The sequence below is a fragment of the Fonsecaea multimorphosa genome (genome assembly GCF_000836435.1).
Source record: "Fonsecaea multimorphosa CBS 102226 unplaced genomic scaffold supercont1.7, whole genome shotgun sequence".
NCBI lineage: Eukaryota > Fungi > Ascomycota > Eurotiomycetes > Chaetothyriales > Herpotrichiellaceae > Fonsecaea > Fonsecaea multimorphosa.
The window spans coordinates 764,892-790,673 of record NW_015971641.1 but is presented as its reverse complement, the minus strand read 5'-3'; the positions used below and the strand labels follow the sequence as shown (position 1 = coordinate 790,673).

The following is a 25,782-nucleotide window of genomic DNA, read 5'->3' as shown; positions in this document are numbered from 1 at the left end:
GACTAACTGCCCTCCGCGCCCCCTGACCCACCACTGTTCCCATTCCCACCTCCATACCCATTTCCATTTCCACCGCCGTAGCCATTGCCGAAGAAGAAGCCGTCGAACAAATCATACTGACCCTGTCCATCGCTCCAGTCATGTTGGAAATCCAACCCGGTCATGCCAAAGCCCAGATCTAGCCCACCGCCCACATCCAGGTTGAATTCTCCGTCGCCACCGCCACCTCCCGTGATGGCGGCGCTCAGGAAGTCCATGCCTGGTAAGCTGGACATGAAGTCGGGATTGTACGTGTTTTGCATGTAGAAAGGTTGTTGTTGTTGTTGCGTTTGTTGCGTTTGTTGCTGTGGGGTGGAAACTTGGTTGAAGAGCAAAGGTTGGTGCGATGTGCCCATGCCGAGCCCGTTGTTGATTTGGGAATTGATACTAGAGGCCGGGGACATCTGCTGTTGACGAGGAGAATGTTGTGATTGCTGCTGCAACGGTGCTAGTCCCATTGCCATGGATGCTTGCGGTGACCTCTGTTGCTGTTGCTGGAGGCCTTGGAGGGGCTGAGGGAAGGAAAAAGATGGCCGGGTACTCGGTTCAAGATCATCGGGGAACAGCTCGCGGAGATCCATGTCGAATTTGGGCGGTGGTCGTTTTGGCATTGGTTTCGGAGCGATACGAGCTGCAGTCGAGGTCGTTGTAGAAGGGTAAGAGTCGATCTGCATGGGCATTGGTTGGGTCTGCGATTGTGCGGACTGGCTCTGCATGCTGGATTGTCGGGCGAGTTGTTGTCGCGATTGATATTCTCCACGCGGTTCCATCGAAAAGCCGAATCCGGGAGTAGACATGCACATTTGGACGGTGGCTTTGCTCATTCGCTCGAAAGCGTCACGGCAGGCTTCTGCCGGAGGGCATTTCTCCATAAGATCGCCCAGGACAGATGTTGCAGCAAGGACTGTGAAGTCAAAGTCATCTAGTGTCTAAAAGCGATCGTTTAGCGTAAGAAGTCAGCAAGGAGGTGGAGGCAGGCTTACCAAACGGGCTCTAACTGCTGGAGAATGCCAGACAGCATACAAGAAGGAGATGCCGGCCATGAATAGATGGTGCGTTGCGAGATAGGTATAATTCACAAGGCGCAGTCGGTGAAGCTGCCTGTACAGTTTCAACGTCTTCTGGCCAGCTTCGGCGCATTTCAAAAACACCAGATCTTCATCCTCTTTTTCTTCTAGTCTTATACTTGACGGGCTCGATACGTCCTCGGTCGGGCTAAACTCGTTTGCCAGAGGTGCCGGAACACTGAGGCTCTGCCGGTAGAGCATAATGACCGCTTGCCAGTAATTGAGCTCCAAGAATTGCACCGAGAAACTGACGCCAGTCTCTGAGGGCTCCGGCGCCGATTCTTTCCACTCATATAGTCGCTGGTCAATGTCTCGTCGCCACGATCGGAATGAGTCGAACTTGATCAGGAAAGGCGACGGAAGCTTGGTGTGCATGAACTGATTGGCACGATTGGTGCCGTTCAGACGGGCTTGTTGGGCTTGTTGATGTTGGAGGACCTGTAGGATCTCGGATTGTAACAGTCGTAGGCGGAAATAGTGGTGGGAGACCCATTTGTAAGTAGGTTCATCAGGGGACGTTGGCTGCAAAAATCCAGCTCTCGTGATAAACTTGTCGTCGAGTAGGGAGGGAAATTCAGTAGTCACGACTTGATCTGTGATTCCAAAGGGTCTCCCGACGCAAGTGCTGACCAGACGGTCGAAGGTGTAGGTACACCACCAAAGGCGTCTGCGCAGGTCACGAATCCACTCTCGTCGCCCTTTTTCTTTTGCATCCACTTGCCCCGGTTGCTTGATGTCCATCGTGGGTGGTGGACCCTGGTGACCTTCGATATTATTGTCAATACCAGTGCCATCTTCATAGTGTAGACCGAGATCAACTGCCAGCCTCATCGCGACGCCGACAATATACCAGAGTCCTGGTGCCACAGGCCTAAGCAAGGCAAAGCTACACAGTAGTAGAACAGCTTGAAGCTCCTCCAAATCACCATTGGGACGCTCAGCTGCTTCCAGAGATGAACTGGCCGCTAAAAATGATCCGAGATTGACAATGGCGGAAGCATGATATTCCTCGGGCTGAGCTTGTTGCATAGCCAGTCTGGCTCGTTTGTGGGCATAGTCCCCTTGTTGAGAGTTTGGCTGGGGGTCGGATGAACCCCAGATAATGCCCGCGCCAATTGCAAATACAATGTTGAGCAAATATAGCTCGCGGCTGGTGCGCTTCGACGGGTCGATCGAGTATGTGCGGTCAAACAGATCCATAAACTCGCCTCGATGGAGGATCGGGATCTGGGGATTGGCATGCTCAAAGTACAAGTTGACGAGCTTCTCACCTAACGGTCGGTCTGGGAACGGAGCTTCTTTGATGGTGGGTTTGGTTTGCAGGCCGAAGTAGGAATCCCTCATGGAACTACCGCCCGAAGAGGCCATGTTAGGCAACGGGCGACTGGGCCGGACACCAGCTCGCTCTGAGTTGTTGCACGACATGGAGCTCTTGACAGCGGCCAGCACGACGCGGGCGAACGATATGCCTGATGTAGACCCCAAGTATCGGGCATCAGAAGCTCCTTGCACGGAAACCATGCCGATGTTTGACACCAGCTTGTTGAGCTTGTCGGCATCTTCCTGCTTCTTGTCCCAGTCTTCGCTTTTGATGGGCCGCGGCGAGCCATTACTTGGGGATTGCGGTCCTATCCAGGAGCTCTTCGCACTGCCTGGCGATTGCACAGGGTCACCCAGCTCCTTGGACTCGGCATTGTAAACCTCGGCGGCATTGTAAGGAATGGCATGTGCCTTGAGTTGCTGCTCGAAATATGCCAGCCGCGTCTCGAGATAGTAGACGTAGCTCCGAGGAATCTCCCTCTTCGTGATGGGGTCATAGCCTACGCAGCGGACATTGGCCTTTTCGCAAGTGGAGCAGGCAGGGAGTCGTTGATCACAGCGGTTCTTCCTAATGCGACAGCGATTGCAGGCCGAGACATTTCTGAAGGCCGAGGTGGCCGAAGCGGCGGAGAGGGGAGGAGGGGAGTTGGTTGAGGCCGCAACCGCAACATCCTGTGCCGGTTGGAGGAGGGGTTCGTCAGCGGGATACGCTCGCTTTTGGCCGGCGCTGTGAGGAGAGGTGGCGGATGAGGGCATGTCATGAACCAGAGAAGGACACTGACATCTTCTGCCAGTATTTTGGGAAAGTGCACTCTTCAGTGCTACGGAGACAGCATGCAAAGGAGACTCGGGCAGCACAGGTCAGCCTCGCGCGGCGTATGGAAGGCCATAGCGGAGCCTAGTAGCCTGGGTTTTGGCCTGAAGGCAGAGGAGTTGTATCTCGCATATCGCAGACGCCCACAGAGGATCTCAGTGGCTGGTTGGGCTGGTTGGAGAAAAAGCATGGCGACCTTGGGAGTGGCTCATCGGTGGGCAAACACGGTGGGTGACTGCCACTGACTGGTGGGTGACTGGGTTGCAAGGTTGGCTTATCTCGAGATGGCCAGCCAGCAAATCAGAGCTGTGCGTTGCCCACAGCTTGGCAGATAAACTGCCGCGGTTACATTCGCGAATCACGGATCGGGATCTGCAGTACATACTAGGAACACAAGCTCATTCATGGAGCGTGAGGACTGAGGGCTGAGGACCGAGGACAACAAAGACCACCTGGGTGCTACCTTTCGCCAGTGTTGCTTCCATAATATGAGAGCAGTGGACGACGGTGGACAGAGTGTGCGTTAGCAGAAAGGCGGAAGGTGTAAAGCGGCCATAAAGACAGAATCAAAAGCTTCGTAAAGGTTGGTACTTCCTGGAATCTGCCCTCAAGAGTATTACGATCCTATCGAGGCGTTCTGAAAGGTCAATGTCAGGCACTACTGACTTGTAAAGCCATCCTGCGAGCAAGGCATGGCAAATGCATGCTGTTGCTGATGCAGTCACGGGCAGTGCGACAAAAGATTTGGCCCAAAAATATCGAGAATCTGGCCACAGACCATGTGACCGTGCCCAATACTAGTAGGTTGGATGTCAGACTTTGTGTGGTCGACAAACGTCAATTGTCACTCGATCAACCATTTAGCCCCAGCGTTGCACAAAAAAGGACGGTTGACAACCTCTATGGCCATCACATATCGAAACCCAAGGGTATGAACCGCGTTTGACGAGCTGTTGCCATGTCAGTTGGGTCATGAGATTCCTGAAAGGGGAGAAAGAATATCCCCAAATGTTCACATCGAGGAGGACATCTGACGGCCCAGCTCTCGCAGAAGTGCAATCGGACGACGCACGTCAGTCTTCCATGCCAGAGTCACATTTCAAGATGCAAACCCGGCGGTCTAGAACAACCAAGTCTGTTTTCCCTTCCTACCGATGCCGCAGTTACGTTTCCATGCCGGACTTTCTACTATCGCAGGGCGCAGTCATGTCTCGGACGTCAGAGGCCATTGCCATCTGTCCAATCTGCTGCCACTTCTCATGGCCCGAGCATCAGTTGACCCACGAAACAAGGAAGAAACGCAGAAGAGAAGCAGGTGACCGGTTCGCCTTCAGATGCATCGCCACCGACGCCCTGTTTATGAAGGGTCACGGTGTGCCCAATTCCCACCTTTTCCCGTAGTGCGCAGTCAGAGTAGCCTGTGCGGGAACTGCGGAAGTTGTCGTATTGCATCACATTGAAGTCAAGAACGTTGGGCGCAAGAGGTTCAACGCGGACTAGGCGATCAGTATCCCAGAACTCGGCTGTTCCGGGCGTTGTTGGAGTTGCAGTAAGACAAAAGAAACTGCCATGGAGTTCGAGAGGCCGAATGAGAGCGGGACACATGCTACCCACAGCATGCAGAGTTACAAGAATGCACGAAACACTTGCGAGGCTCCCTTTCTAACCAGAGCGGCTCGGTGGAATCTGCCCATGCAGGATGCTGGTGGTCTAGATTTAGGACGGGCGTGTTGGCAGATGTCGTGTCCATCGGAGACGATGCAACTTTATCTGACCGCTACTTGACTGGCCTTCGGGTGGCTTTGCCCTCCTGGGCGACTTGTGCATGATTCATTCCCGGTAAGTTGGAAAACTTTTCACTGATTGTCGGAGGCGAGGTGACAGGTCACACAGAGACATGCATCTTTCTTGGTGAGGCCAACCATGGTGATGGGAAACCGTCCACCCACTCTGATCCTGGTCCTAGGACGGCGGTCAACCAGAACGAGTAATCCCCTCACCGGTTGAGGGGTTGATGACAGGCTAGGGAATGTGCTGGCACCAGATGAACGATGCACTGCGTAACCGGGAGAGGTGACAGTTGTGCGGTGGTTGATGATGCTGTGGCCCGACTCTTACAAGGGATTATGAGGTAGGGTATGTCAGGTGGCGCCTTGCATATCGACTACCTAGGGATGGGTTCTCTCTAAACGAGGCTCCAAAACGCAAGGCGAGGCACGCAACTCTCTGTGCGGTCCTTTGTGCTACCCCGAAAATCATAGACGACATTGTGCATGCTCTAGGGCAATTGCCCACGCTGCGGTAACCTGCAGGTTGCATAATCTGAGGAGGATTTCCTTCCGGCATCTTCCTGTGGGCATTTCGTACTACCTTCGCCACGAAGTTGAGGCCGAGCTAGTTTAGCTGCTAACAATTCTTTGTCATGACAAAGACCTTCTGCTCTTAGGTCTTATATTTTCCGGGGCGCAGTGACGATGCAGCAACCTGCAGACTCCGCCATGCTTCCAATGGAACTGCTCTTTTGGGCGACTGACAGGTGTCGTAGCTGAGTGACACGCCCGACGGGCACACAAAGTCGCAACACGGTACAGAAAGGGAGTCTTGCAGATGGTCTGGATAGGACTGTTATGTCTGGTCGCATATGGCATGCTTGCCCCAGCAGGGGCTCCTTTAGGACTCGCAACAGATGAAGCGCAGGCCACTGGCTGCAGAGGGCGCGGGGGTCGCTCGTGTTGGAGCTATTCCAGCCTGTGAAAGACCAACATGCCATGATACGTAAGAACCATTCCACGCGGCATCCTCCCAAAAATAGAGGGACGGACAACAGTAGTGAGAGACCTGCAAGACCGGGTCCAAGATTCCTCGGCGTCATCGAGGGCGCGCATTGCTGATGGAATCGGATAAAGTGACATTGAGATGAGTCCACTTAGGTAGAGGGAGGGGGAAAGGCATGGGGCACGCTGGATGGCATGCCTGAGACGCTGCCTAAAGCCTTGCTTCCCTCAGCCTAGCGGGCCCCATTCGATGCCTGGCCTACCGCGTTTAAGCATGTGACCCGACGTAAGTTAGGTAGGGCTCAGCACTGCAGGCATTCTTTACCGGCCTGTCTAGCTGTTTGGACGGAGTACGAGATACTCGGTACCTAGAAGTTACCTCAGGTATCACTCGTGCGTGAACCACTTCCCCGGAAACTTAGGAGATTTTTCCACTGGAGACTTGAGGTGACCTTCTAGGCTTCCACCAGTTCTTGTTTCATCAATCCTCCGCAGCTCTTTCACCTGCTCCTCCGGACGGGTAAGCTCTGTGGCAGCATCAGGACTGGTTCTGGTGGCGTCGTTCTGGAAAATGAATCAGGGGCTGCACGCCAAGTCAAACAGAGCCGGGCAGGGCCACCAGGCGAGCCAGGGTTGAAAATGCCCGGGGGGAGTGGGATTCAGCTTCCGGTGAAACTCGCGAATTTCACTTCCAAAGTCAATTGTGTGGAAGGTTTAGTCCCGTTACCCGCTAATACCCACTGCACGGTCTGCACCCATCAACGTTTCCCCTCCTACACCCCCCCTCACTCTTCCGGCCCTTACTTGCGAGCTCGCCACGCCGAATAGCCACTCATACCGTAGCGACCTAGTACCGCGGCCGCTGGAACTTCTCGCTACCTGTGCTTCCCCCGTTCAGCTGTACGAGTGATAATGGCAATAAATAGCCCTCGAGTCTCTGTCCAGAAGAGGGTGGTGCGGCGTGCCCTTCCAATGGCACGGTACCGGCTGCTTACTTGTTCGATTCGAAGCTGCTAAGCGAACCACGGGAACGAGAACGGCTCCCCTTGCTTCCTTGCTCCCTGGCTCCCCTGCGCCCCTGCTACTCCTGATATTCTGTGATGACTCGTGAGGGAGCAAATCTGTCCAATGTCCATGTTTCTCCGTTGCCCATCCCTTTTCAACTTTCCACTTTCACTTCACCTCTCACTTGCTTCTTACCCGCGCTTTGGGCCAGAATCTGCCTTGGACTGTGCGTCTGCCCTGGTCAGCGCAGTCGAATCATCGTTGAATAAGTCGCTACCGGTGAACCTTGTGATCCATGCCTGTCTCTCTTTTACCCGCCCTGGTGCATTTTGACGTGTCAGACATTTTCCTTTTCCCCATCCTATCCCAATACATTCCTCTCCATCGTTTGGAGAATGAAGGAGAAAATTGGCCCGCTCATCTTCCGGATCCTTTGGCGGCCCTCGTTTCTCAAAGGTCTTTTTGTCACAGACACTGAGTCATTCTGCAATCCCCCCTGCTGCTGCTGCTAGGGTGCAGCATGCTGCGAGTCGCCCATCTCGCGATGCCTTCTGGCTTTGGCTGCCGGCCAGTGCCACCAAAGGGCCATAGGAACTGAGTAAAGGATCGTCATCATCATGGAACTCGGGTACAAGTACGAGTACAGCAGGTGGGGCAACGTCGAGCGCAGTCAACGCATCCTACCGACTCGAAACTTTCATTGGAAAACTCGAGGCGACGCCCCAATTACCCGGCTTTGTACAACTGTACGGTAACTCGCCAACTCCTGAAAGCTGACCCCAGTCTATGACACGTCCACCTCTGTCCGCTTTACCCTCAACCCCACGGCGGGTGACGGGAGCACTGTGCGATCGCCAATCACCCAACCCAGCAGCACCCCGACAGCCTTAGCCCTCTCTTACAGCCCAAACTGGACCCGTTTATCCACGAATCCGTCGGGCATGACCGCCTTTTTCACCGCCTCTGTATCCCACGTCGCGGAAGGTTCGATTGGTGAGAAGAACAAGAAAAACAAGAAAACCCGATGCCTAGACAATTCAGAGTTCAGTATGATGTCGGGCATGGGTCAGGCGTGCACGGCACGCTGGTCACGAGGTGCACTGGAACAAGAAGGATGACATGCTGCTGATGCAGCAGGAGGTAGTGGCGCCTGCCTCGTCACATAACTCGGTACAGGGCACTGGATCCTGAGCAGGATTCCCAGCCGGCTTGTTCGCCACTGGACGTGCGAAGAAGCAAAAGCTTCTGGGGGCAGTCTAGCGTCAAGCCCAAGTGCTAGCCGAGTGGTGGAAGGGCAGCGCTAGAGGTATTATACTCTTCGGTAAACAGGCTCCCCGGCCTCCGGAAGACCAGGCTTCTAATTCCTAGCTGGTTCAGCTCGGTCCACTCAAGCTCTGGTCAGGGGTAAATTCCACCCTGGGAGAGCGAAGCCTATGCATATCGATCCTCCGAATCACAACGCCCCGAAGGTACCGTTGTCGCGGTTCCTGGGCTCAGATGCGCTTTTATTCTTACTGGCCTGGTACATGACGCCGAAATTTTTCTGGATTCACACCGGGTCCGCTACTCGATTGGCTGCATACTGGACGAGTATCAACCCGGGGTCCCTTCTTACCCCCTGCCCGCTTCACTTTTCTGCCTTCCTTTTTCTCCTCTTTAAGCCGACTTGACGTTGCTGAGCCTTTGGTTCTCCTCGTCACAATGCCAACTACGGATCCACACCGCCACCGTCGGTCGCATGGCAGCCCTGAAACCCACTTTCTGGAGCCTAAACGGCAGAGAAAGGCTAGAGAGCCAACAGACTGGAGCGTCTGGCCTTTTCTCCATTTTTTTCATCATCCTGGCCTTGACTCCATCCACAGTGCGGTTCCCCTCCAGTGCCCACCTGGGCCAGGATCTAACAACATCCCACCTGGGCACCACAAGTCGCACCTTCCCCGAGCATCACGCACCACTTCCCGGCCCTTCCTGACTTTCAACCCGAGTTGCCCAACTCGCTCGAACCGTCCGATTTGAAGAACATCATCTCCCACCCCAGTCAGTGCAGGCATTTTATTTCGGGTGACTGCAAACTGGTCTAACGGCACCTACGGCTCAGGCTCTAGCGCTCTGACTGGAGCTGCCCAACACCGCCCTCTGTGGACAACCGGGCGCGGATGTCAGAGACTTTTGCCCTGATTGCCTTTTTCCTTTCCGCACTCCCTCGTCCGTGTAACCGTGGCTGTATTTTGGCCACTGGCTTTGCGCAAAAATGTCTCCATCGCAAGGGCCTGCTCGCTGCCGCGTTCTGTGCCATCCCAACTGCTCCAGGCAGTCCACCGCCTCTTCCACGCGGCGGCGGATGCGCCATTCCGCCAGAAAAGAAAGATGAGAGTGCCCCGCTCGCCCTGTCTATCGTTGACTCGATCCTTTGTCTCCTGGAAATTTCCTTTCCCTTATTATGACCGCTCTCCTCGCGCCGTGTGCTAGATGACCCTCTTCTTTGCTCACCTCCCTTCCCGCCCTCACACGACAAGTTCCTTTCCTCCTTGGTGACGATGCTGAACCCTCTCATCAAGCGGTCCCCGAGCGAACGCGGGCCCAAACATGTCGACAGTGGTTTTCCGTACAGGCAATTGGGCGTCTTGGGTACGTCATCTCGCAGGCTCTCCCAAATTGGCAAGCTGTTGCGAATCACTAACCCATCCGACAGCAATATGTCGCCTATGCGAACCAATCGCCTTCATGTCGATATTCCCTTATGCATACCGCATGATTGAATCGTTCAACATCACCCAAGATGAGTCGCAGATTTCGGTCTATGCAGGAATGCTCATTACGGCCTTTGCCTTTGCCGAGTTTTCTTCCGGAGTGGTTTGGGGCCAAGTTAGCGACCACGTCGGCCGCAAACCTGTCTTGATCATGGGTCTTGCTGGAACCGCCTTAAGCATGATATGCTTTGGGTTTTCGCGCAATTTGTCCAGCGCCATTCTCGCCAGAGCCCTCGGTGGGATCCTGAACGGCAATGTGGGAGTGCTTCAGACCACTGTTGCAGAGCTCGTGACGAAAAAGGAACATCAGCCTCGCGCATATTCCATCATGCCAGTGGTTTGGAGTATTGGCTCCATCATTGGTCCCTCCATAGGCGGTGCCCTGGCCATGCCATGCGAATCCCTTGGGTTCCGTCGAGGCGGCCTGTTCGACAAGTTCCCGTTTTTGTTGCCCAATCTTGTCTGTGTTGCGGTGCTCCTCTGCGGTATCGCGGTTGGCGTCCTGTTTCTCGAAGAAACACATACCGAGAAAAAGGACCCCCGTGACCTCGGCCCCGTGTTGGTCACCGCGCTCGCCGAACGCTCGGGGTTTGACAAGCTCCTCGCACTGCGTGGTAAATTGGGCTTTCCTTCAGGAAACCACACGGACCCCTTCGACCATCGCGGTCCACCTCCGGGTTACCGGAGTACGGAAAGCTCGCCATTGCTGCGCTCAGCGTCAACGGAAGAGCTGGACCTGGAGATGCTGCGGGAGAAAGAGATACGCAGCGTGGTCAAGCCCTTCAATAGGCAGGTGAAACTGATCATCTTCGCATATGCCATTCTTGCCTAGTATGTGCAACGTTCCTTCCTCCCCCCGGCCTGCTGGCCTGACTGACATGTTTTGTAGCCACAGCGTTTCCTTCGACGCCTTGATGCCCACCTTTCTGAGCGAAGAACGCATGCAGACGAAGCCCGTACTTCCCTTCCGATTCTCTGGAGGTTTCGGCATGAGCACGCGAGCCATCGGTTTCATGATGGCGGTGCAGGGCGTTTATTCAATCTTTGCGCAATTCTTCATCTTCCCCTACATGGCCCGCCGCCTTGGCCCTCTCCATGCGTCTCGGCTAGCGATGACCATCTGGCCTGTACTGTACTTTGCAGTGCCATATCTTGTGCTTATTCCGGAACGTTTCCAGAGAACGGGCATCTACGCCGCTCTTCTGACCAAAATCACGTTCCAAGCGATATCATTTCCTTCGAATGCAATTCTTCTTGCTAATGCAGTCCCCTCCAAAAAGGTTCTCGGAAGAGTCAACGGCACTGCTGCATCGATGGCGTGCTTGGCTCGAGCCGGTGGGCCCATTGTGACGGGCTTGGTACACACAGCTGGACTGAAACTTGGTTGCAGCGGTTTGGCGTGGTGGGCAGGCGGACTTGTCTGCGCCGCAGGAGCTCTGGAAAGCTACTGGGTGGAAGACCCCGATGGACGCTCGGATCGTCCTTCGAGCGAAGGAGAAGAACGCACCTGCGAGCCGATAATGCACCCTTCTGTTGTCGAAGGTGACGAATGCGTCTCGCCTCGCAATGAACGGTTGGCTTTCATCGACGACCTGGATCTTGCCGAGACCACACCGGAGAAGGCATGACCCTCGACTTCACAAACAGCAGGACTGGCTTGGGATAATCCGTTTCACACATCCTTGAACAATCGGCAACCTCGTCGCTCACCCGACTCTTTCAGCACTTCATCTCCGCGGCTGGAGCACGAAATCTGGAGGCTGATCGAGGACTACCGCAGCTTGCTCAAAATGTGTGACATTTCCTTTTACTGATGACCTGGATTTACGGTAACAAAAGACTGGCTTTCAATGCGGCGCGAGCTGCAACACCTATAAGATGGAATCAATTAGAGAGTGCTGAATGGCGAAGGAATTGATGGGTATCATTTGGAAGACCTATGTTTGGGACGGCGCGTTTGTTATTCCGCCTTTTGCACCTTTCCACCTATGCAACGCTTTTGGTTTTGTTATTGTTGTTGTTTGTTGTTTGTACTGTCGTTTGCACCACTTTACGAAAAAAAATTGGGAGGTCTATTGTCCAAGATACCTTGCGGGCTTTCGCCTGGCAACTTGAAATGTGCGTCTTTGTCGATTGGGAAGCGTCACGGAGCGGGGTGGTGGCAGCTCTCACAATCTGTGTATAACTATAGCTTGTATGTTAGGAGGACGAGATAGGAATGAGTGAGTCGCAATGACGGCCATCATCAGACGAGATAAAGTGATCCTGGTCCCGATTGAAGCATTCCATTGTAGGCGCCAACTCATGAGGTTGCTCATGGCGGTCCTGCATATGCCATGCTTTGGGTAATTCAGATTGAGGATGGCCCTCTTGGTAGCCCTCTTGGTGGCCCTCAACCTCGGTGATGATGAGGACTTTCAAGGTTCAGTTGGGACGAGAAATCGCCTCGGCGCTTGGCGGCCGATGCCGCTGTTGCTGTTTGGGCGACGGGCCTCGTCAAAAAGGTATTGCTTCTCAATTACTTCACATTCGATCTCTCAGCTCCTCTCTTTGCCCATTTTCCCCTTCCAGATCTCGACCTCGCAATGGCTCCAAGCAGAGCTCTTCGACAAGCCTTAACGGGCAAGCATGGCTGCACATCCTTCCTTCGAGCCCAGCCCGACATGTCGGTCATGTCAGGTCGGTGCTTCGCATCTGTCACGAATTCGTCCACAAGCACAAAGACTGGGAAGATAGCGCCGCTGGAGGGTGTTCGGGTGCTGGACATGACGCGAGTATTGGCTGGCGTAAGTACCTGGTTTCTGCCCCTACCACTTGAGCAGTTGGTGGCCTGGGAAAGAGATGGGAAGTTATTGATGTGTCGAGGTGGAATGCGGTGGATCAACGATGCTGACTAGCTGACTGACTGGAAATTGCAAACTCGCAGCCATATTGTACGCAAATTTTGGGCGATCTAGGGTAGGTACGCATGATGTCCCCAGCCTCTCTCCCTCATCCATATCTCCGTTCCCTCTGCCAAACGGCCGAGAAAGCGCCAATATCTGGCTCCCAGACACGACGTGGTATATCGGGGCTGACAGAGTCTCTCCACGGCGTCCTATAGCGCAGAAATCATCAAGATCGAGCATCCCACACGCGGCGACGACACTAGGGCTTGGGGCCCGCCGTACGCAAAGTATAAAGACGATGGTAATCAAGCCCTCGGCCAGCAAAATTCACCCTTCCAAATCCACTACGAGAGGCCGCTTCGACTGACTCGACCTTTCCCTCTTCTGTAGCGGTTGTGAAAGGCGGCAAACCCGGGGAAAGCGCGTATTTTATCGGTGTGAGTTAACTTCCCCCGTCTCCTCGATCATTACGCAGCATGGCCCTCTGTGATATCCCTCTAGAGAGCGCGGTGCTAAAAATGAAGGATCTTTTCGCTGCTTTCAGGTCAACCGCAACAAAAAGTCGGTTGGTCTCTCGTTCCAGCACCCCAAGGGCATCAAAATCCTGCATGAGTTGGCCAAGACGTCGGATGTGTTGGTGGAAAATTACATTCCAGGTATGTCCGCTCTGGGAGGGAAACGTTTGAGAAAGACATCGATGGAAACACCCTGCTTTGTTCAAGCCCTGCTTGGGTGTCGTAAATTAACTGATCGCCTTTATGTGACTCCGGTAGGAGCGCTGAAAAAGTACCAGCTGGACTACGAGTCAATACGGAAGATAAATCCTCGGTGAGCGTCTACTTCCGAGATCCCTACCAGGCAAAACTTCTCTTCCTCGTCCCTCATTTCCTTGCCGACAGAGTCCACTGACACTTTATTCCGGCGCGAGCCAGTCTCATTTATGCCTCGATTACCGGCTACGGCCAATACGGCCCCTACAGCCCGCGGGCCGGCTACGATGTCATGGTTGAAGCGGAAATGGGGCTGATGCACATCACTGGCGAAAGGGATGGGTCCCCGGTGAAAGTGGGTGTCGCGGTTACGGACCTGACAACAGGCCTCTACACGTGCAACGCCATCATGGCGTCCCTCTTGGCCCGGCAGAGGACGGACCGGGGGCAACATCTCGACGTGGCGCTGGCGGACTGCCAGGTGGCGACGCTGGCCAACATTGCCAGCTCGGTGCTGATCTCCGGGGAAAGGGACGGCGGGCGCTGGGGGACGGCGCACCCGAGCATTGTGCCGTACAAGGGGTTTAAGACTGCGGACGGCGACATCATGCTGGGTGGGGGCAACGATCGGCTGTTCGGCATCATTTGCGACAAGCTGGGCAAGCCCGAGTGGAAGCAGGACCCCCGCTTCGTGACCAACGACGTGCGGGTCCAGCATCGCGCCGTGCTCGAGGACATGATTGAGAAAATCACCGTCACCAAGACCACCGCAGAGTGGCTGGCCGTGCTCGAGGGCAGCGGTATGCCCTACGCCGCCATCAACGACGTCAAGGACACCCTCGACCACGAACACGTCCGCGCCCGCAACATGGTCACCGACCTCGACCACCCGGCCTGCGGCCCCATCAAGGTCGTCTCCCATCCGGTCAAGTATTCCGAGACCGTGGCAGGCCCCAAAACCGCGCCACCCACGCTCGGCCAACATACCGACGCGGTCCTGAGGGATCTGCTCCAGATGCCTGACGGGGAGATTGAGTCTCTGAGACAGTCGGGCGTGGTGGCGTAGAAATGAGTGAGTAAGCGAACGAGAGGGGCAACAAGTGAGCGAGTTTAGCAGGTGGAAGATTGAGTGACGACAGGGAGATCAGACAGATCTAGAAGAAACCCAAGGCAGTAGAAAAAAGACAAAAGAGACAACAAAGGAACCAAAAGGGGGGTGGATTGATGTTGGTTCACCACTTGTTGGACTGTCAACGGCTTGCGCAAGGATGGCGAGATGGCAAGCACAACCCACTCCAACCCCAACCAAGTCCAGTACATATATAAATATTATATTATATATTGCAAAGATGGCCATTAGAGGCAACCTCGGTATGCCGCCTCGGTTGAGGCTGTTTCGCCTGTGAACTGCTAGGCCATGTGCCGAATACGGAAAGGAGTTCGCTGCTCACTGTTGTGCTCCTGGCCTACGATTCGGCGGCTGTGCTAGAGGCGGAGGAGGATATGCGGTGGATGAGATGGAGGTAAGGCGAAGGTTTGGCGCAGTATGCCTTCTGACTGGGTAAGCAAGGCTACGCGCAGGAGGAACTGCTTTCCGATTCTCCCTCACAAGGACCAGCCTGTATTTCGACCCTCCTCGTTCCGCAGCCAAGGATCGCTTCCTCCTCCTCTTCCCCGTTCGGTGCCGCCTTCTGCTTCACCGTCTGCGGGCCTCTCCCCGCAATCTCCCGCCAATGGCCAAAGATCCGAGGTTGCTCTCCTCCTCCACTCAAACATAAGGCGGAGATTCCTGCAGACGCAATGGCCGCGTCGCACAGGTGGGCGTCCACTTTCTGTGCTGAGGGAGGAGGAGCCATGGATGCACAACAGGCTCGCAAGAGGAAGCGCTCGGCCATTGCTTGCACACGTTGCCATGATCGAAAAGTCCGGTGCTCGCTTGCTTTCCAGGGCATCCCATGTGCAAATTGTGCTCAGGATGGCACTGTTTGCAAGATCTTTGGTCAGCAGCATGCTACGTCGGTGCCGTTGCCTTCCCCTGGTCATCCACTGGGGCATTCATCGCATTCTATTGCATACAACATTCGGCCAGACCAAGCAATCCAACCTTCGTCAAAAGCAGTCTACCCTCTGACCCCGTCTCCGAGATCTATGTCGATTGCCGAGGTAACGCATCAAGCGTCAGATACTGTTGAAGTACCCCGGAAACACTTAAACGTGGAGAAGAGTCCTGCACATGTCGCATCCCCAGACTGTCAAAGGGGCCCGGACACGTCAAGCGAGACCGCAACCGGCGCTCAGCAAACTCCCACCACGGTTTCCGATTCGGTGTCTGATAAGCCCCGTGGGCCTGAGCCGTCGCGGGACCTGGTGCCTTATTATGCCGGTACCTTGAAAGCCTTCTGGTGTTAATCAACAGTACTGACTGCGTGTCTTAGGAGAGGCTGAGGGACTCGAATTCGTGTTCGATATCGTCTCGCCGAATCGATCCGTGAAAGGAGCCCCTTATATCATTACTCGCAACGTCCTCAAGCGACAGAAATTCAAACCAGAGATAACCCCGGGCTCCAGGCCCCTGTTTCCACCCCCTATTTGCGACCGGCTCGTTCGCTGCTTCTTCAGCTATGTCTACCCTTTCTTGCCTGTTGTCAATGCCGGGGAATTTGTTACCAAATACTCCGACGACCCCAACAATGTCAGCTGTCTGTTGTTGTGGTCAGTGTTTTTCGCTGCGGCTATCTACGTCGACGCAGAGGCCCTCAAAGCTCTAGGGTTCCAGAGCCGTAAGGTGTTGATGCAATTTTGCTATCAGAATGCCAAGGTCAGATGGTTTTTCCCAAATTGAAACACAGAGCGAGCTAACAGCGTTCAGAGGACATATGATGCACATCTCGAGACCGACAAGTCCGCCATCATTGCTTCTGTTCTGCTTCTGAGTTACTGGTATCCCGACCTGGAGGACCTGGACGGCGCCTGCTATTGGATCGGGGCGGCCATCCACTTTTGCACGGGCATTGGGCTCCATCGCGAGCCCAGTTATTCACGACTTCCACGATGTCCCTTCCCTCCATCGCAGATAGCACTATGGAGACGATTGTGGTGGTGCAGCTACTACCGCGATGCCTGGATCTGTTTGGGTACTGGGAGGCCGATGCGGGTCCACCTGGATGACTGCGACCTTCAGCTGCCGTCTGTTCACGATGTCGTGGATGATGTCAAAAATCTATCTCCGGAACTGCGCGAAGCGTTCCTACCCCCTGATCTCGAAGAGCTGGCGGAACTATGGCTCAAGTTCCTCAGGCTGTCAATCAAACTAGAAGACGCCCTGGTTCTACACTACCGCCCCAGAAGACCGCCGCTGTCGTTGCCCCAGTTGGAAGCCGACTATGCAGACGTATCACAACTTCTCGAAAGCCTTCCTCCCGTGGACATTATCGAAAACCGGTCGTCCCGAACATTGATGCTTCACATGAGCCATTTCCGCTGCTATTGCCAAGCGGTCATCATCGTCTTTCATCGCTCTTACATCCTTTCGACGCCCGAACATCTATCACTCGCGGAACGAAGCGGTCTCCAGGCAGCGGCAACCCAGAGATCCAAGTCCGCAGCAGCCGATTTGACAAGTACTCTCAACAGACTAATCGCACAGGACATGATCGACACGTCGCCCACAATGCTCGTGACCACCATGATGGTCGCCATGCAAATACATTTATTCGAGCTTGCCCGATCCGAGGGTAGCCTCATCCGCCAGCACGCCGGGCACAATTTGAATCTACACCTGATGGTCCTCTCCCATCTCAACAAGACATTTTGGAGCGCGGACATGCACCGCAATCTGTTTACCGAAGTCCTAAAGGCACTCAACGCCGGGAGGACGGGGGACACGAGGCAATATGCGGGCTACGCGGCGGGTCTACAGGACCCGGCCGGTGTGCAGGCTGCAAGCACTCCTCAACATCCTCGCGACAACGACCAACAGGCGAACTCGATGAACGCTGTTCTAGACACCTGTGGTCTGAGCGGCACGGCCTTTGACGAGTTCTTTGCGTCGTTTGGGCCGTTTGACAACTTTCAACTTTTGTTCGATGAAGGGTAAGTCTTGAAATGTGACTGGGTCAAACCCCGGCGTGGTCATGTGCTTGTTCTAATGCTGAGGTACTACTATAGGAGATGGGATTATAACCACAACTCGGACACCGGACTCGTATGAGCCTTGGAGTCGGAGGACTTGTGTCCGAACTATACGCATGAACATGGTCAATTGGAGGACTCGAATATAGATCGCACTTGGCAATCGCCCGTAGCGTGGCTTCAATCGAAGATGGGATCTGCAAGGGGTTGGAAACGAAAAAAAGCGCATCAAACGTTTAATCAACGTGCAGGATTACCAGTGGGTGGGACTCGGACACAATGCAGCCAGGCAGTCGCGTGTTTGCAGCTCGAGGCAAGGGCAACTATGTAGGAGCTACTAGAAGTCCCAGGCAAACGAGTCCTGCTTCTATAGGTTCTTTCAGGTCCATGTTCATGTCCATGTCCATGTCCACGGTCCTTGGTCCTGCACTGATGAATTTCGCGAGTGATCACAGCAACCCCGAGATATCGCGTATATCTCCGACGTGGGCCCCCTTGACCAACAATGTCACAATCAGTCATCTTGGCCTAGTGAGAGTATCATGATTCATGATTCATGAATGCATTTGAATCTCCTTCGGTGAAGTTCCAATGAGGACCTAAGAACCGACTCCCTCGCACGGCCTCGAACCCTTCGCCTTAGAATTGCCCCCCTTTTTTTTGAATCCCAATCTCAACTTGTGATACCATAGTCGTCGTCATCATCGTCGTCGATCGTCATCATAATGGTCATATCCGGAACGGATTATTCAAATCAAACTGGTACCCGCACGACAGCTGGGGCACCTGGGAGTAGTGCTGCTGCAGGAGGGCTCGGGTGTTTTGCAAGATCTGAGGTGGAGAAGAGCGAGGAGGAGGAGGGGTGGAATGTTAGCCCATTAACTCAATGCAATACACCCTAGGAAGGTAAATTGGGGGGGGGGGAGGATGGCGAGATAAAGAGAAAAAAAAAGGCGAAGGGGGGGAAAAGAAGGGAATGTATGTACCTGGACATAAGATATGTTCCAATAGACGTCCGTCTTCATGGTCTCGAGAAAGGCCCATGACATGGCTCCTATCCAACCCCCAGGTGGTACACCATCTTGTCAGCTGGGGCGTTTTCTCTTAAGAGCCGTAGCATACCATAAAAATGGCAAGTGTTCAGAAGAGAGTAAGGGTACGTTGATGTTAGGAAGTGGGGACAGAGACCGCGGCAGAGACACAGAGGGCAATCCGGTATAGTACGTACCGACATGTCTGCCATTGATGAAAGCATCAGCTGAAGTCTGCTCGTCCTTGCAACCCGAGAACATAAAGACCGACTTGTTCTCCGCGCCGTATTCGTCCTGGAAGTCGCCCACGTTTTGCAGGCCTTCCTCGTAGTCGCCTTCGTACTGGTGCTTGAGAGAGCGGAAGAACGAGGTGGCGCCGGCCAACAGGTGGCGCGCCTCGCCCGCGCTGTCGTAGGAAAAGTCGCCGCGGATGAGATGTGATGCCTTTCGAAGAGCAATGTCATCAGTATTGGGAGGTGGAGGCACTTTTTGCGTCAACAGGGGGGCAAGACGATAGACTATTACATGAGCCATGACATTGTAGAATCACATCCCAAATGGATAGGATATGTCCAGCCCCCCATCATGGCACATGCCTTGGTAAGGCTCGTCGGCGACTCAGGCCGATGAGAGCCGATGAGTCTCTAACATGAAGGGAGGCCGCAATGTGTAGTAATAGTGTATACTAACCTCGCCAATCAATTCGGCGCCAGCTCTCAGGTTGTCCATCACGTTGACGTTCCCGTCATCATCGGTCCCTGCCATTGGGCGTTAGCATCGTACATCTGCGGAGGAGTCAAGAGGTTCTGGATGGTAGAGAACTATTGCTAGTATGGGGCACCCCTTCCATAGGGCCATTATGCTCTCTCTCTCTCCGCGTATTAGCTAGGGATAGTGAGAAAGTAGGTACTTACGGTATACGAAGGGCAACTCCACAGCGGAACCACTGGCGGCCGCAAATTAGTAATGGCTCTGAGGTGACAAGTCTCACTCGCACCGGCCACTATGACCTAACGAAGGGCAAGTGTAGGGAATTTCGGTGCGCCGGGCCTTCTCACCTATGGCAGCAATCGAACAGGATGAAGAGGGTACAGCTGGGCGGTAGGGCGCTGACCAGGGCCCGATGCAGCGTCGAGCTATCAATCTGGCCCGTCCTCTCAAAGTCCACAGGGACAATAGTGTCGGCATATCCACTCGAGTGCGATCCGTCCTCATCCGGCACCTGGCCGCCATGGCCCGAGTAGTGCAAGAAACACATACAACCGGGTTCACTGACCAGCCAGTGCATGGCAGCGAGGATGTTGTGGGCGTTTGGGAAATAAGGGCCCCGAGGGTCGTTCATGTCGGTGAGAACGACCATGTTGGCCGGGTGGTTGGAGAAGCCCCGCGACGCGAGAAACTCGGACATATTGTTGACATCGTCGACGCAGCCCTGGAGCTGGTGCTGCGAGCCCAGGTAATTGATCCCGATGAGCAGGGCTTTCCGGCGGCCCATCTTTTTCTCAATGTCTGGGCGGTTTTTTAAGGACGATAAAAGGAGTGTTGGGGAGACGCAGAAGCCTAGTGAGCCCCGAATCACCGGAGGCGCTTTAAATCCCACGAAAAGCCATATATTCCGTTTCCAGCCCCGCAAGAATAGAAACAACACAAGCACATGGCGGGCATCGGGCTCTTGTTGGTTAATGGTTGGGCCGCACCACAGCTCAGCTCGTAATAATTCCATGCGATTAGCCGAACCAGGGAACAAGCTGACTCGGCCGCTCCGGGAAAACCTTGACTTCTGCGGCTGACGGATTCGTCATGTGAGATCTCAGGCTTTATCCCTTCTGGTCGAGGTCAAAAGTGTGGATAATGTTCAGAACGTGAGGATGATCTCAGTCAAAAGTATGGTCTTCTGAGAAGGCATGGAGCGTGTCGTCAGCCTTGCCATACCCATGACGAACACGAGGCTGTGTCAGATGCAGCAAGGAACAAGGGAACAAGGGAACAATCGCCTGTCTTTTCTTCACATCTGATCTGGATGCACAGTGCGTTTTGGAAAATGAATTCGAATCCTTGAATTCTTGTTGCTGCTAACAGTAGGAAACATCTACCATATTGCCCACTTTTTGCCTGTCCCCTGTCCGCCATGCCTAAAGTGCAGACAGTAGAACCAGACCCCCAAATATACACACCTGAAATATTCCAATAAATACGATTCGTCCTTGGGTAAAATCCTTCCTAAGGGAATATCAAATAGCAGGCCTTCCAGCAGCGCACTCATGACCTCGTAACACATAAAGACAAATTCCCATACCCTCTTAGGGCCTATACACTGAACCACTCGCAAATACAATTCGATCCCAGCTGCTCCACCGTGTTTGGGGGCCCTCTGCGTATCATCCTCTTCTTGCTGGGGCCCGGCGTCGGGGTCCCGTAGTCACTCTCATCGATGCAGATGGTCGGCACATTGGGTATGGGCATGATTTGCCAATTGTTGAGGACTTGCATTTGTTGGCAATACGGTTGCACATTGTTGTCAGGCTTCCGCTTCTCCACCATCTTGACAAGTTTGGGGTAATCCGGTGACCCACCGGTGGCTTGACGCTTGACTTTCGTGCCGGCCCAGTAGTCAGCATCGGTCGGGTCACTTGGGTACGGCGTGGTGGTTGATGGGTTCGTAGTGGTTGGGCCACTGCCGTAGACAGGCGCATTTTGTGTCATGCTGTGAGAGCCTGTGTTGGTGGGGTTGCTGGATACAGACGTTATGGTAGAGGTAGAGCTATACGTCTCATAGGCGTCATTCATGTTTTGGTCCAAAAAGACCCAGAATTCGCTGACGGAAGAGTTCCAGAAACAGTACCAGGGCTTGTCCCCGATGCTGAGGTAGTTTGCTCCCGGATAAGGCAAGCCCCTGCCAGCCAACTCCAGTGCGGATACGGAGCGTTTCATTGGGCCAGGTTCAGGAGAGAGCTGATCAGCAGGAACTAGCAAATCAAGTCAGTGGTTGATTGTTTAAGGGTATGATAAGAGCGTACCAATGATAAGCTTGTCGAAAAGAACACTGAAAAAGAGGGCGACACCGAGTTGGTCGTCTTCCTTGTCGTTGTATGGTTGCATCGAGAAAGATGTCCCGTTGAAATCGGGAGGTTGTGGTCCATACCTGAACAATTGAGGTCTCACCGAGTAGTCGTCGAACACTACCGAATAATTCGGGCCATTTGCGAAGACATTGATCCCCAGTAACGCGAAATCTAGACAAGCCCAAGTGTGGGAGTACTCATGATCGATGACGCATGAATTTATGTCCTCTGTCTGATTGAGGGGGATGGTGTAATGGCCTGTTGGACATGAAGGTGTCGACGGACCAGTTTGAGCGGGGTCAGCATCGAGCCAAACGGTTGTAGTTGCTGCGCTATTGAACGGTTAGATGTATCAGGATAGACGATGGTTGGATCAACTTACACCTCGGCTTGGTGTGTTCCATGTTGGTTTCCCACGAGACCGCCAATCACACCGCCAATTACTGCTGCCAATACGACGATTGCAGTGACAACCACGATCGTCCAGATGGGTAATCCACAGCATGTTCTTCTCCGTCGCTTCTCGCGTAGCCCTTCTTTCCTGGCGACTTCGTCTTGAGAAGGGCCTGGGCCAACAGCAGTTAGCTCAACATCTGACGCAGAGGCTTCGGGAGGCTGTAAAGTGAGAGCAGGACCGGATTCTTCGGTGATGGTCGACGTCTGCGGGTCTATTCTAGCCATGTCTCCTTTCGCGATCACGTTGTCGGCATAGCGGCTGTAGGGCGGTAATTGCTCAATGTGGCCATCACTGCCGACAATGTCGCCAACTTCATTACTGGAAGAAGATGTGTCAGGCGAAGGATATGATTGACCCATTCCAGGAAATCCTAACCCAATATCCGAACTGTCATCCTCGGGGACTGTGTTTTGAGGGTACATAGAGTATGGGTGCTCTGGTCCACCTTGTGGGACAAAGGGCAATTCCAGGGGCCGAATTGTCGAATCGCTGATAACGCTAGATGCTCTTGTAACTTGGGGGTATAAGCCATATGGCTGACTTGGGGCGGTAGGCCCTCTATAAGGACTCTGAGCCCGTGGGATGGAGAATCGGGAGGAGGTGCTGAGGGATCTTCGGGTGTCTGCAATGGAACGGGAAGAGGTTGATACGGCTCGATGAGGGTGGGCAGAGGATTCGGCTGGGAGGTTTCTCTTGGAGACTGAAAGTCGGTTGAGGCCGAATGTGTTTCCAGGAAGTCCAGCAGGTGTGTATTCGCGTGGATTGTTGATTGCGTGATTGCGCTGGTCTAGGTTCAGCTCTTCCGGCCGGCTGCCAATCGAGTCCGTGGGACTGGCGGTGCCTATTGACTCTGCAGGGTCAACGGCATAATCATCACTGAAAACATTGGGATTTGGGGTTTCTATGGATGACATTCGCGGTGTGTCGTCCTCCATCGATGTCGATCGTCTTGAAGGAGGTCGTCGCGCCATGGGCGCTGCGCCACCCTTTTAGGAGACCGGCTCCGGACACGCGAAGACGGCAATTGAGGAAGGAGGAAAGCGGCAGAGAATTCGATGGTATTATGGTAGGGAGGTTCGAGGTGAGAAGGAACGTATCAGAGGGTGGGAGGCGGGTGAGGCGAGGGTGGTGGGTGTTGAACTTGTCGGATGAGCATGAATTGGCAGTGTGAGAGCGGAACAAGAAGCAGCCGTCAAGGTAGGAACAGGAGGTCTCATTAGACTCAGTCTGCACTTAGTACGAGGGAGTAGTAGTGCACCCACTGCACTGGCGGTTGACTGGCACCCACTGGCAATTGCACCGCACCAGGGCCTAAGCAGCCTTTGGCTATCGGCCAATAGTGTACTAGTTTATTTTAGTTGGCTTGGCAATGCCCATCCGCCTTGCCGCCCTCGCCGCCCACTGCCCTTCACTGCGCTGCGCTGCACTGGCTGCCATCCATCATGCTCGTGTTGAGACAAGCGGCATCTGCATTGCTGACTTGACTACCCAGTACTCACCGGCGTTCATCGGTGTCGATCCCTTCTTCTCAGACACTGCAATCGTTTATCCGGCACACTGCGCGAATATTGCCAGCGTCCTTGTTGTGCCTCAGGGACTAATCACATGTGGCTTTTCTGACCGTGCGCTCTCCCACAGTATGACCGCTGCGGCCGAAGTGCAGGCTCTGTTGCGATTCTTGACCAAAGATGCCCGCATTCCATTGGCAGAGGCTATGCCCAAAATCCAGGCTCTGCGGAGACAGCAACTTAATTCGCCCGAGAACATCTCCAAGGCCGACGAGACTGACCTCAAAACTATCTTTGCTGATGAGAAGGTGCTGAAGCAGGTGATCAATGCGGCCAAGCGCATTTCGAATCCCAAGAAACGCGCAGCGGCGCAGTCGAACTCCTCAACCTTGAAGCGTGCGAGGACAGATCAAGATCCGCTTGATGATGAGATCTCTCTCGCACTACCCCAGACAGAGATATCCATTGCCGAGTTAGAGAATATCACGATTGAAACGAACCGCGCTCCTCTGTTCCTGGCCTTCACCATCGCTGTCCTTGCATACACACTCCCCGAGCAGCCTCTTTCGAGTCGTTGGAGCTTGGCACAAGCTGTCGTGAGCGCAGGTGCGCAGAGCAAAGCAAAATACCTTGGCTTAACAAGTGGACCAACTGCGGAAGAAGATGGCTGGGCCCAGGGCCAACCGAAAATCAAGATAATGGGACGGGAAGTGGCAGTGATGCGAAGACACGTGGCTGCCACCGCTGAAGATGAGACATCTACGCCCAGCGTTGCGTTCTGGGGACTTGATCTCGAGGCCCTCCGCAAGTCCAATGGACCTTTGATTGCTGGTAAGGACATCAAGAGTTCTACCGGGCCTCCTATACACAAACCTCTTTCACCTCGAAACTACCTTCTCAAATCCATGGTCGTTGTCGAGTCCAGCGCTGAAGAATCACAAAAGAAGCCAGACTCGAAAAAGAAAACCCCGAAGGAAATGGCAAGTAAGAGAGAGGAAGCCGCCGCTATGACTCTTAAAGCGATCGACACTGTTTACAAGAGTTGGGCATCCACTTTGAGCCCGGAACAGCTTGACCAGAGAGCACAGACATGGTACACGCGTGTCCGACCGGACGTCGAGCAGGGCCAAGCCGGCTGGGGTCAGCGAGGCCAAGTGCGCCTGGCCGACATCCTCGCTCTGAAGAAGGGATGAAAACACATCTGATCTGACTCAATCACCAATGGAGAAAGGAATGGCTGTCTTGCCGGGTCTGGTGACACAAGTTATTGCATTGCTTGCGGCAACGCACCATTGCCAAGTCCATAACTGCGCCAACGTATTCCCAGTTATTTGAACGACGAGATGCTTTCTTGTTGGTAGTCGCGCAACACTGGTCATTCGATACAATGTCGGTTCGGCCCAATCTCGCGTTCATCGCTACAGATGAGCTTCCACCCATTGCAAGTCCCATTGCAAGGGTTTACCCAGTTGTCAATCCTACGTTGAAAGCCTTAAAACGCCGGGTGCGGATTCACGTTCCGGCACCATGCTTCCCGTCGGAAATGCATCACTCAACTCACACTCTTCAGGCCTATGTGAATCATGACTACTTTTTGTCTTCCGATGGGCTTCCAACGTCGCCTGCGCCTGAGGGTTAGATTACCATATCGGACAAATTCGGGCAAATAAGACAAACCTTTCCAAAACTGCTTGTCCACCTTGTTATCGTCCTCGCTCAACTGATTCACTGTCCTCTCGTGCCGTTGTTCCAGCTCTTCGTTATGCTTTCGAACTTCCGGGTCTTCCTTCTCGGCGGCTGATTTGGGGCTGTGAATCTTGGGCTGGCTTGAAGACGAGCTTCCGGACGAGCTTCCACCTTTGCCAGTTGCAGGGGCTTCTGGGCCAGGATGCTCCATATTGGCTTTAGGGTTGTTCTGGTCAGTGCCCTGCTGCATACCAGACTGTTCGTTGCCATAAGACTGATGTGCGGATCTTGTTGGGTGTGCAGGATAGGAAAGGGCTGGAAAGCGACGAGGGAGTCGGACTGGCCTCGCGGCCACACGAAGAATGGGCTGCATCTGGGCTGATTCAGTGAGGGTTTGGGCTAGATTGTAGCAGAAGATTTGAGCGGTAGGAGGTAGAGCAAGACTGCAATTCAGAAGGACATTGAAAGCAAAGGTCAAAAAGTCTTGGAAACTTGTAAGGAGCCTGAGTGCCACTGATGATCCTCTGATGTATTGTATGA

The 25,782-nt window shown here is 54.0% G+C and overlaps 8 protein-coding genes across 8 annotated transcripts; 4 read left to right on the top strand and 4 right to left on the bottom strand.

Moving 5' to 3' along the window:
- Positions 1 to 2: 2 nt before the first annotated feature.
- Z520_04510 (uncharacterized protein) lies at positions 3 to 3,182 on the bottom strand (the record flags this gene model as incomplete). The annotated part of the gene is made up of 2 exons (XM_016775017.1): positions 3 to 968; positions 1,023 to 3,182. 2 exons carry the CDS (start codon positions 3,180 to 3,182, stop codon positions 3 to 5), a joined length of 3,126 nt encoding a protein of 1,041 aa, XP_016633997.1.
- A 6,374-nt stretch (positions 3,183 to 9,556) lies between these two features.
- On the top strand, positions 9,557 to 11,397 carry Z520_04509 (uncharacterized protein; the record flags this gene model as incomplete). Its single annotated transcript, XM_016775016.1, has 3 exons — positions 9,557 to 9,647; positions 9,712 to 10,600; positions 10,659 to 11,397. 3 exons carry the CDS (start codon positions 9,557 to 9,559, stop codon positions 11,395 to 11,397), a joined length of 1,719 nt encoding a protein of 572 aa, XP_016633996.1.
- A 957-nt stretch (positions 11,398 to 12,354) lies between these two features.
- Z520_04508 (uncharacterized protein) lies at positions 12,355 to 14,433 on the top strand (the record flags this gene model as incomplete). The annotated part of the gene is made up of 7 exons (XM_016775015.1): positions 12,355 to 12,555; positions 12,696 to 12,727; positions 12,873 to 12,958; positions 13,048 to 13,094; positions 13,202 to 13,313; positions 13,431 to 13,485; positions 13,590 to 14,433. The coding sequence occupies 7 exons, from the start codon at positions 12,355 to 12,357 to the stop codon at positions 14,431 to 14,433; spliced, it is 1,377 nt and encodes a 458-aa protein (XP_016633995.1).
- A 788-nt stretch (positions 14,434 to 15,221) lies between these two features.
- Positions 15,222 to 17,463, top strand: Z520_04507 (uncharacterized protein; the record flags this gene model as incomplete). The annotated part of the gene is made up of 3 exons (XM_016775014.1): positions 15,222 to 15,750; positions 15,803 to 16,185; positions 16,237 to 17,463. The coding sequence occupies 3 exons, from the start codon at positions 15,222 to 15,224 to the stop codon at positions 17,461 to 17,463; spliced, it is 2,139 nt and encodes a 712-aa protein (XP_016633994.1).
- A 1,120-nt stretch (positions 17,464 to 18,583) lies between these two features.
- On the bottom strand, positions 18,584 to 20,024 carry Z520_04506 (uncharacterized protein; the record flags this gene model as incomplete). The annotated part of the gene is made up of 4 exons (XM_016775013.1): positions 18,584 to 18,973; positions 19,220 to 19,287; positions 19,444 to 19,475; positions 19,588 to 20,024. The coding sequence occupies 4 exons, from the start codon at positions 20,022 to 20,024 to the stop codon at positions 18,584 to 18,586; spliced, it is 927 nt and encodes a 308-aa protein (XP_016633993.1).
- Positions 20,025 to 20,836: 812 nt separating this feature from the next.
- On the bottom strand, positions 20,837 to 23,019 carry Z520_04505 (uncharacterized protein; the record flags this gene model as incomplete). The annotated part of the gene is made up of 3 exons (XM_016775012.1): positions 20,837 to 21,495; positions 21,547 to 21,923; positions 21,974 to 23,019. 3 exons carry the CDS (start codon positions 23,017 to 23,019, stop codon positions 20,837 to 20,839), a joined length of 2,082 nt encoding a protein of 693 aa, XP_016633992.1.
- Positions 23,020 to 23,687: 668 nt separating this feature from the next.
- Positions 23,688 to 24,749, top strand: Z520_04504 (uncharacterized protein; the record flags this gene model as incomplete). The annotated part of the gene is made up of 1 exon (XM_016775011.1): positions 23,688 to 24,749. The coding sequence occupies one exon, from the start codon at positions 23,688 to 23,690 to the stop codon at positions 24,747 to 24,749; it is 1,062 nt and encodes a 353-aa protein (XP_016633991.1).
- A 394-nt stretch (positions 24,750 to 25,143) lies between these two features.
- Z520_04503 (uncharacterized protein) lies at positions 25,144 to 25,492 on the bottom strand (the record flags this gene model as incomplete). The annotated part of the gene is made up of 2 exons (XM_016775010.1): positions 25,144 to 25,178; positions 25,234 to 25,492. 2 exons carry the CDS (start codon positions 25,490 to 25,492, stop codon positions 25,144 to 25,146), a joined length of 294 nt encoding a protein of 97 aa, XP_016633990.1.
- Positions 25,493 to 25,782: the final 290 nt, after the last annotated feature.